General features: G+C 47.5%; 1 protein-coding gene across 1 annotated transcript; it reads right to left on the minus strand.

The window, feature by feature from the left end:
• Nucleotides 1-408: 408 nt before the first annotated feature.
• LOC114792925 (FERM domain-containing protein 7-like) lies at nt 409-7,510 on the minus strand. Its single transcript, XM_028984462.1, has 13 exons — nt 7,477-7,510; nt 7,112-7,231; nt 6,206-6,310; nt 5,857-5,899; nt 5,568-5,646; nt 5,358-5,455; nt 4,870-4,984; nt 4,647-4,794; nt 4,456-4,551; nt 4,015-4,178; nt 3,614-3,682; nt 3,450-3,525; nt 409-1,445 (listed from the first exon to the last, which is right to left on the minus strand). Exons 2-13 carry the CDS (start codon nt 7,223-7,225, stop codon nt 513-515), a joined length of 2,040 nt encoding a protein of 679 aa, XP_028840295.1. The 5' UTR covers nt 7,226-7,231; nt 7,477-7,510; the 3' UTR covers nt 409-512.
• Between the last annotated feature and the right edge of the window lie 3,292 nt (nt 7,511-10,802).

A 10,802-nucleotide genomic window follows, 5' to 3' on the forward strand; every position in this document is an offset into this window, starting at 1 on the left:
TTGCAGTTTATTGTGCTTCGTAATGAACTTCATATCACTAAATGCTGGGGCTTTAGTGCAATTGACAAGCAAACAGCCTGAAACTTCCTAACACAGGTTTGATTCTCAGTCCGAGATCATTTTCTAACGTTACTCCCAAATGAAGCGCCATCAGTAACCACAAACCCATTATTTTTTACTAGGTTCTCTGGAGGCCTGCAGTATTTCTGTACACTAGCCCATCCCATTCAAGTAGCCTGCTGTTCATGACACTGTTCAGCTCCTGGGTGCAACTAGAGAAATGGTATCAGTGTAGTGGGTGAGCAAGATAAGTCTATCACCAGTGTCAGGTGTGGCCCATAATGACTACACGCTAAAATGTGTGAAGGGCTTAAATAAGAAAGAAAAGTCATGCTGATGATTGGTAGACATGCCAGTTATGTGCTACATCTCTGATAAATAAAAGGTCCTGTGGTTATGACAAAAGGGATCAGTTTCAGAGTGCAAGTCACTAAACTGCAGTGCACTTAAATTCAGGGCTGCTGCCTCTCTGTTAACTCGGGTTCCTCCTCTTCCTCATCAAGCTGAAGGCTTCCAGATGAGATGCGCATGCAGGACAGAGGTGCTGGGCACAGGTAAGGGCGCACTAAGTCTTGGTCAGAATCCCTGTGACACAGCTCAGTGTTGCTTCTGGCTCCTCCCATCACCATAGCAGGAGTGGAACGATTTGGTGTGGTACTGGACTGCAGGGATAGGTGGGTTGGACGGGTGGAGCCAGGTCGGCGAGAGAGTGGGTAGTGGCCCAGTGGACGAAATTCTGCAGCCGGGATTGTGGGCCTCAGTATACTGACATCAGACTGACTCCAGGGACGTCGTGGAAGGCCCGTCTGGTAGCTGGAGTCATCGCTGAAGTGGCCTGGCTCCTCCCTCCCAGTGTGCCCGCCCCCGCAACCGGTCACCACGTACAGCCCTGGGACAAGGCCAAGGGTTGGGACTTGGCAGTGATGCCGGCGTGGAGGGGACAGACGCACAGCCCCTGAGAAACTGGAGGAACGAATGGCCTCATCACTGCTGACAAAGTGTGGAAGAAACTGGTTGGTGGAGCAACAACAATGAGGGAGGTGGTCTATAGAAAAGGGCGGAGCCTGGTGAGACAGGAAGTGCAGGCCTGGATGGGGGTACAGAAGGAACAGCTGTCCTGTGTTTCCACGTTGACGGCCCCACGAGGGACACTCTCCAGAACTGCTTCTCCAGAAACCCCACTGATGACCTCTGCCCCACAGAGCGCTGGTGGACGCCGCTTCTGCTCCAGAGTAGGAGGAAGAGCGTGACGACTGTCCAAAACCAGGAGGTGTGGCAGTGACCCCAGGGTGGCCAGAGTCTGATGTGAACAGAACTGCAGACTGACAGCGCTTTCCACACGGAGCACAAGCAGCATGGGGGAGACCACAGGCCTGGCCGTACACCTACAACACAAACACACAAACAGCTCACACCAACCATATACAACTAGGCCTTATCTAGCTGGGTCAGGTGAGCTGTGCAGGACAGGGCGTCCTGAGACAGAGACCACACGTCACACAACAGTAATGCTGATGTTAACCAACAGGGCTGAGAGCGTGACATGAGGAAAGCTGCAAGACTATTGTACATCAGATAGAACCACAGTTCCAGTTACAGGGTAGCTGAGGGGAGCTGAGGGGATATTTTACCATGACTACTGTTTTCTGGAATATTTAACTCATAAATAATAGACTGCATAATGTCTCGTCACATGCTTTACACTACAGACAGTACATCAAAGAAAGGCAGCACTCTATCCAGCCTTACGCCATGGAGAACCAGAGCAAACAATGAACAACGTCACACAACACGCAGCGCCAATCCCTCCGTCTGTAGTGATGTCTGAATGTAAATATGGTAAATGTTGTTTTAACTGTGGAACGAGGTCGGAAGAAGTTGTCACGGTCGTCATGACTTCTGCCTGTAACTGTTTGGAAGTGTCTGCCATTTAAATGCCAGGTACAGGATTACGGGGTGAGCAGAAGGAAACAGGAGCCAAGTTTAGTCTGCTAGTGAAGGCCAGGCGCTTGTGTAATGGCGCACTAAAGCAGTTTATGAGAGCAGCCAGCAGGAAGGGCATGCGCGGCGCATTGGGCCGGGTCACGGTAAATGTTTTTTATGTCTGTGCTCGCCGGCCCAGTCAGGAAGATGGATGATGGACGATGGACGAAACTTTTTTTTTTTTTTGCTGATTGAATTCAGAGTGCCGCGTTCAGCAGCTCCCCCTGGACTCCAGCCCAGGGGAGGATGAAGTTCACAAAAACATCCGGAAGCTCGTTTGGCTGCATTTCAAAACCTAAATCTGCTGCTCTTTACATTTCACCTTTATTCATATGTCAAAATGTGTGAAGGGAGTATGTGTGTCTGTGATTTATATGTACTTTAATGTGTCTGCTCCTCAAGATAAATCACCTTTTGAAGAATAAATGGTGAACTTTTTTTCCCCTAGGACCTAAATATTATATATGTATACAGTACAGGCCAAAAGTTTGGACACATCTTCTCATTCAATGTGTTTTCTTTATTTTCATGACCATTTGTTACGTCCCTGGACGTATGCCCCCACGTGTTCTGTGTCTTGCTGTGTTTTTGTGTCCTGTCTCTTTTAGGTTGACTTCGTGGGAGGAGTTGAAGCACCAGCTCCACCTACCATCTGCCTATTGGTCAACTCCACCTATATAAAGAGACTTTGGCTGGTGTTCTGGAGGTCCCCAGGGTCTGCTAGGCCCCAGGGAGCTCTATTGGGAATTTCATTTGTGTGTGTTGTTGCTTTGTGTGATAGACCTTTATGTGCCCTTTTTGTTAACATATGTGCGTGTTTGAGTTATCCCCGCTGGACCATCCCTTCCTTTAGGCTGTACTGATGTTGGTTAGCTATGCTACATCCGCTGTTTTATTGTACCTGTTAGCTCACTGTTAATAAAAGCACTGTTTGTATGCTTGGTTTGGTTGTGTGTGTAACAGTAGACCCCCTCCTTGTCGCATTTCTTAGACCCCTAGACCTAGAAACATGACACCATTTACATTGGTAGATTCTTACAGAAGGCATCAAAACTATGAATGAACACATGTGGAGTTATGTACTTAACAAAAAAAGGTGAAATAACTGAAAACATGTTTTATATTCTAGTTTCTTCAAAATAGCCACCCTTATTTTTTATGTACTTAACTCCAATTGGACTAACCCTCATGATACCTCTGCGGAGCATCATCGGCCAGTGTTAGAAAGACCTCCGTGGACAAGGTCTTTCTTCACATTTTCCTCGCCCTGACCTCACCCATGGAGGTAGCCCACGATGGTCCATGTCTCAGGGCCTTGTTTAAATTTTCACTCTACAGCAGTAGGCCACAATTTATCTTATTTTTTAGGTTATTGTACCTAAGTGTAAAATATGAGAAGATCGTACCTGTTTGGAGACATCTGTGAGGAGATCTGGAGACGACCTGCACTGCCGGGTGTCATGGTGCACTTTACAGTACCTCCTTACAACAGAAACACACACAGATCACAGATGCTCTGTAGTTCTGTTAAAACCCTCTCCAAAACCCTCTCCAAAGCCTTCACCCACACCTCTCAAAGGGAATATTTCTCCTGGCTCCACTCTTCACACAGTCCAGCAGCTGCTTCTGAGTTCTGCCACTGCGGGACGAACGGTAAAGTCCAACATCAATCAACACAACAAACGAAATCCAGATCCGCTTTGTTGTTTCTGCAAGATCGTTCACATTCTAGCTGGACTCACACTAAATCACACTAATCAAGAACATTAATCTCCTCCACGGTCCACATGCAGACAGACCAGCTTCCTCCTGGGTTACATGCACACAGATTTATATTCCGTGTTGAATGCACTGAGCTGCATTGTGTCAAAACCTACTGGTTTTAGACAAAATCCAAGTCTCGTGCTCCGATCTCTGTAAGCTTTTACTCCACAGTGTACAACGACAGGATCAGGGGTGGGGGTGCGGGACCTGTATCTGAAGCAGGATCCTCGGCTGTAGAGAAGAGACTTATGGCGGCTCTTGGGTTCTTCAGGCAGACGGAAGAAGGCGTGGCACTCCACACACATCTTCCAGAAGGCCTTACACACGTCACGGCTCGCCATGGTAAACTCAAGAGTGTCTTTACGGGAAGGCTGTGCGCACACACACACACAAACATTCATGATATGAGTTCAAATGTCGCACATCTACGGTTCTTCACGTTTTTATTTAAAACAAGAGCGGCACGTTTTCCAGACATCCAGCACATATATATACAGACCAAGATTTATCATTAAATTGAGAGATTCTCACTGATCACTTGACTTTTAACATAAAGAGTTTAGATAAAGTTTGGACCTCAGCTAATTCAGAAAACACAGCGACTGGAGAAGTGGCTCCAGTCGGAATTTCAGGTCAAAGGACGCTCACCACAATTTCACTGTGGAGCTTAACGAGGAAGTGCTTCCTCTTGAAGCTCAGCTTTCGGATCTTGGCCCAGCTGAACGAGTTTATTTTCCTGTTCCCCTAAAATGAGGAGACAAATGAATTTGACTGTTTTCTGATGGCCTGACAGTCACGCCAGGGAGGAGGTGGCTGTGTTCACGCGTGCTGAAGGGCACCTGGAACACCAGGAGTCCGGAGTGGGTCACCGCCAGGTTGATCTTGGTGCCCTCGCCATCACTGGCGGCGTGCGGCCGGATGCCGTACATGTCCAGCTTGCGCGCCACCTCCAGCAGCTGAGCGTCTGCCTGGGCGGGAGCCTGACCCCTGAAACACCACACCACATGGAGCTCAGTCCACGCGGCCCAGCTCCTCTCCCAGACCCCCAAGTTGTGGCAGCACCTGAGTCTCTTGTGGAAGCGCATGATCTTCTTCTGCAGGCACTCCTGGTTGGGAACGTACTTCTTCGACTCCAAATGCTGCTCGTCCAGCTCCGCCACGAAATCGCCGATCTCAGCTGCCCAACACGAACAAATGTCAGTTAGTTCTATCACCCTGATCCCAACTGCACCATGCGGGATTTATGAAGCGCTTTGTAGGATCTTCTGGTTGATGGCTCGGTAGAAACAGATCACTAATAAGCACTGCTTTCTTCTTTTTATCTGTCCATTTCAGTAAATTCTGAAGCCATAGTTGATGTGACATTAGCAAGCGCTGCTCTTGTGCTTAAAAAAAAAAAGGGCCCCAGGTTACAATGTCTTTCAAATGAAATGAAAGAAAGCTTCAGACTATTTTGTCACCTTCGTGACTTGAGGGGCAGATTTGACCACAAACACTTCCCCTACACCTCCATATTTTACTACAAACACAAACCCACTCGTTTAACTCGCCTTGCAACAAGTAGGAGACGAGCAGCACGGCGCTGTTGTCGTTGCAGGTCAGGCTGCCGTTGGAAAGATCCTGTTTGACCTGCAGTGCAAACAGGTACCTGGAATGAAGATTAGAAACAACGTCTACATGTAGGGGCAGCGGGTGCAGCGTATGTATAGAATTAATGGTCCCGTTTTTTTTTTTTAAAAAGAAAGTGTGTAGAGAGGCACCTCGTCAGCTCTTTCTGAAGCTGCCCAGGGTCAGGTGGGAAGAATTTGACTATGAAACGGAAAGTGACATCACTGGTGTCTGCAACAGACCAACCAAACACTCCAGTTCTAAGTTTAAATAGAAAACGGAAATAAAAAAGCAGAGTAAAAAGTTGCTCGACCTAGCGATTTAAAAAACAGAAGTCTGTTCTTTTTTTAAAGGTACTTCTTCTCATCCAAACTCAAACATTGATAAAATAATGTAAAAATGATGTATACATCGTACGAAGAGTGATTACCTGAAACTTACTTTTGACTTGCTTTGCCAAAGGCTTCAGCAGGTCCAACCACACCTGCAACCCAGCAAAGTTATTAAGCAGCACATTAAGTGTGTGTGTGTGTGTGTGTGTGTGTGTGTGTCAGTCCAGAGGGGTTAGTCCATTCAGGTGTCAGGTGAGTGTTCAGGTGTCTAATGGCATGTGGGATGATGCTGTTGCAGAGTCTGGTAGTGAGGGCCCGAATGCTGTGGCACTGTTTTTTTCCGGATGGTAGGAGGCTATAGAGTGTATGTGAAGGATGTGTAGAGTCTGATGCAATATCATACACACACACACACACACACACACACACATATCATTTGAATTCAAATGGTCACTCACAAAATTGCCACAATGGTGACGAAACTCAAGCCCGAAGTACTCCTTCTCTAGAAGCTTCAGGTGACCACAAACTTTGTTGAAGAAGTCATTTCCAAGAACCCTTTGCTTAAAAAAAAAAATATTGCATTACTGAAAAGGTAGAACAATTGTCCAGCCTCACAAGGAGAAATCAGTCACGCTGCTTGAATAGAATTGAACATATGGACACATGGTCCAGCAGACAGTGGAACAGCGGGTAAGGAACCGGACTCCAAAGGGTTGCGGGTTCAAGTCCTGGATCGCCAAGGTGCCACCGAGGTGTCCTTGAGCAAGATACCGTCCCCACACAGCTCCCCCGGCACCCATGGCTGCTCACTTAGTGTGATGGTGTTAAACGCAGAGGACACGTTTCATTGTGTGCACCGTGGGCTGTGTTGTGTAACACAATGAACACTACTTTCATGTAGTGTTGGACCTCAGGACCTCGGTGCAGCTGTGAGGCTAAATTCAGCTCAGCCCTTTGCGGGCCTCGGAAGGATGTGCCGGGGAGCGGAGGTTGAATTTGGGCTGAACGTCAGGCGGCCGGGGGCCACAGCAGAAACCGGGACAGCGGGAATCTGTCCTTCCTAGCCTGCGGCCAGTCTCTCAGCCCCATTCTGTGTCACTCGACAGAGAGGCCTGTCCTTTCTTCATCCGACTCGCTGTTTTTCTGTCCCACCACTCATGCAAGAGATGCACAAATGTCCCCTGGCTCCAGGGAAAATAGAGGGAATAAAAAAAAAACCTAAAAAAAAAAAACAATAATAGAATTTTTTTTTTTTTTTTTTTTTTTTACTGAAGCTGCTAGATCGGCACGCAGAGCCTCTCCTCGTCTCTGACTGCGTCACACGCTCTTTGGGATTTGTTTTGTGTCTCCGTCCGCCTCACCTGCACCTCGAAGGTGTGCTCGCTGTCGTCCAGGAGGAGCACGCGCAGCCGCAGCGCGCGCCCGCCACCGACGGGCACGCGCACGGGCTCGAGCCTGTCGCCCGCGGAGCTCATCGTCGCCTGGCCAGGGTGTCAATCAGCCGATCAGCAGCCACGCAAACGTGTTCACCGTACTTTCACAACATGTTATTAAACCAAGACGTGGCATAAACCATGTCTATAACACTGCAACCATCAACAACAGCAACTATTGTTATTATTATTACAATTATTATTAATGTTATTATTACGAATACTGCACAATTAAATGTAAAGCCTATTTGGTGAAAATTGTCACACAAAAAAAAGAAAAGATTTGCGCTTACTTTCGTTTCGTGTCGTGCTGTCACGTTCCCGGCGCCAGTGTCCATCCTCCCGCGCCTGTCGCGTGACTGCCGGACCCCACGGGAGAGGGGCATCAGTGCCACCCTGCTGCACCCACCCCACACGGCACCATTCACAACAGCGTGCGTGTGTGTGTGTAAAAATGTCTGTTTAAAACGGTGCAGTCCAAAACAGCAAAAATAAATAAGATTTTATTAAGAATTATTAAAACTATAATTAATAATAACGTTAATTTAATACCGTATACGCCATAAAACTAATACAATTTTTAAACTCTTAAAAAATAAACGCTTAATATCTTAATAACATTAGACTGTTACTGGTGCAAATGTCCAGCAGGTGGCGCCAGCCGCACACGAATCAGCAGTGGAGGTGAGGGACCGAATTCTTATACTGCAGACACATCGTGGTTCATTCACTGGCTGCTGGAGAAAAAGACTGCTTCTGTAGCCTGTATTTATTTACGTATGGACATTATGAGATACAGAGATGGGTGAATATTTGACTGAATATGTTGCCGGTTTGAATCCCAAACTCCCAAGGTGCCACTGAGCATGGCTGCCCACTGCACGCTAAGGGTGATGGGTTAAATGCAGAGGACACATTCTGTTGTGCTCCAGTGTTTCTCAATGGCAAATAATAACTTCATTTGTAAAATGACCACATTACATAAATAAATTGTTACATTGGGAACAAGGAATAATTATTCTAACAATGAAAAAAGTGAAACACTGCAGCCTAGAGCACCACTTACATACATTTTCACATATTCTAAACGTGACAAAACACTGCTAACCATGTAAAAAAAGAATCAGTCCAAACACCATACAATTAAGCTTTATAAAGTAATGGAATAATGAAATAACTGGCCTTTTTTGCAAATAGTTGGTTAACAGTTAATAGGTGCAGAAATACATTATAGCAGCATTAGAATTACAGCACAAATGAACTGTTAAATGAAACACTTCACACCCATGCGAGGACGGGGATGCGAGTTTAATGCACACTCAGGGCCACTAAATGACTGAATATTTGACAGAGCAGCCTAAGCTGTTCTATTTACCACCGTCGGCTGTCTGCCACATTCACAGACAGAAATAATGTGGGGGAAGGAAAACACATTTAGGTCCCTAAACTCTCCAGGTCTTTAGACGCGCTCCCCCCCTTCCCCCCCGCGGTGATGAGGGCCGTGGTCCCCGTTAGGTGTCTCGCCTGAGGCTGCTCTTACCCTTTGCGTTTTAATGTCAAGACTCTCCAGGCAGAAAATTGATTCCCAATGAGACACCAAGCGGCAGGGGTCACTCAGGAGAGAAGAAACAAAAATACCAGTGTCACACCCGAGGTGCGGAGGGAGACAATGGACACCGAGGGTTAGAACGAAAAATGAAAGTTTATTTTGGGGTTACAAGAATGCACAAATAATCCGATGCATGTGTGAGATGAGCAGCGCACGGCTGCAGCCCGCTGGTTCAAGGCTCTGAGTCCAACGCCTCGGGTTAGATCGTGAACCCTCCCGGCTCACCGGCAGCAGTGCAGTTTTGGACACACCACAAGTCACATACGGTCCTGTATGGCACAGAGTTTAAACATACGGTACATAGGCACATTAAGGACAAACCAGACTCAGGTAACGCGAGGGAGAAGAGATCTGATGATCTCTGGATCACGTAAGCTTAAATGGGGGAGACGATTAGACATGGTGAGGATCCCAGGGAAGAAAACGTGATTCGGGGCCGGTTACCTGTCCACCTCCACCTGCAACCTCTCCATTTAGGTGGAGAGTTGCTGTCCACAAGGAAGCATGTGCACCCTCCCACTCCCCCTCTGGCCGCCAGAACCAGTCATCCACCCGCACTACGCCAGAGGCGTCCCCGTCCCACAGACACAGAGGGGGCTGGTGGCCCAGCACGCATTGGAATGGGGTCAACCCCGTGGAGGAGTGGCCGTATAATCTATATTGGCCATATGATCTGCAGGCTTGCAGGAACCTGCTGAGCTCTTGGATCGTCCTCTCCACCTTGCCATTTGTCTGTGGGTGGTGCCCTGATGTTAAGATGATGGCTACCATCAGGTTCTGAAAAAAGACCTGCCAGACCCTCAAGGTGAACTGGGGGCCATGGTTGGAGAGGATGTTCTTTGGCAGCCCGTAGACTCTGAACATGTGATGAAGCAGAACCTCGCTACCTGCGATGTGTGACCACGGTCTTTCCGGAATCGGGAGAGGGGTTAATAGGCTGATCTCGTGGACTTTTCGGGGTGGCGCGGACAGAACAGAAGGAGATGCTTGTCTGTACATCCCTCTGCAAAGAGGACCAACAGTACTTTCCCGCAACAACTTCACCCGTCAAATTCCAGGGTGCAATATCCTCGTTGAGATCCCATGTGACCAGAACAACGATCATGGAGGGTGGCAGAATGAGCGTGGGCTCACCAGCAACCTCGCTTGCAGGAAACTGCAGACAGAGTGAGGACTCCACTCTCCTGTTCAGCTTCCCGGGCCGATATGTGATTTTAACGTTTGGTGTTTGGTGTGTATTTAAGTGCTTCGCCTGCCAGAAGTATTCTAGGTTTGGGTGGTCAGTTGTGACTTCAATGGGGTGCCACACTCCCTCTAACACAGTGGGCACAGAAAGTATTCAAACCCCGTTAAACTTTTCACTCCTTGTTATATTGCAGCCACTTGCTATAATAATTAAGTTCATTCGTTTTTCCTCATTAATGTGCACACATCACCCCATATTGACAGAAAAACACAGAATTGTTGACATGTTTGCAGATTTATTAACAAAGAAAAACTGAAATATCACATGGTCCTAAGTATTCAGACCCATTGCTCAGTATTTAGTAGAAGCACCCTGATCTAATACAGCCATGAGTCTTTTTGGGAAAGATAAAGTTTTTCATACCTGGATTTGGGGATCCAGCCATTGGTGAACAGTCATTTTTAGGTCTCTCCAGAGATGCTCAATTGGGTTTAAGTCAGGGCTCTGGCTGGGCCATTCAAGAACAGTCAGAGAGTTCTTGTGAAGCCACTCCTTCGTTATTTTAGCAGTGTGCTTATGGTCATTGTCTTGTTGGAAGGTAAACCTTCAGCCCAGTCTGAGGTCCTGAGCACTCTGGAGAAGGTTTTCATCCAGGATATCCCTGGACTTTGTCGAATTCATCGTTCCCTCAATTGCAACCAGTTGTCCTGTCCTTGCAGCTGCAAAACATCCCACAGCATGATGCTGCCACCACCATGCTTCACTGTTGGGACTGTACTGGACAGGTGATGAGCAGTGCCTGGTTTTCACCACACTTACCACTT

Source organism: Denticeps clupeoides, chromosome 6 (assembly GCF_900700375.1).
Source record: "Denticeps clupeoides chromosome 6, fDenClu1.1, whole genome shotgun sequence".
Classification (NCBI taxonomy): Eukaryota; Metazoa; Chordata; class Actinopteri; order Clupeiformes; family Denticipitidae; genus Denticeps; species Denticeps clupeoides.

Bases quoted from the DNA above. Each gene is read 5' to 3' on its own strand.
- LOC114792925 (XM_028984462.1), bottom strand. From the start codon at position 7,225: ATGAGCTCCGCGGGCGACAGGCTCGAGCCCGTGCGCGTGCCCGTCGGT. The intron at 4,985-5,357 runs GCGAGTTAAACG...CGTGTTGGGCAG, and splicing joins CGTCTCCTACTTGTTGCAAG to CTGAGATCGGCGATTTCGTG. The intron at 4,552-4,646 runs GTGCCCTTCAGC...TCCTCATTTTAG, and splicing joins CCGGACTCCTGGTGTTCCAG to GGGAACAGGAAAATAAACTC.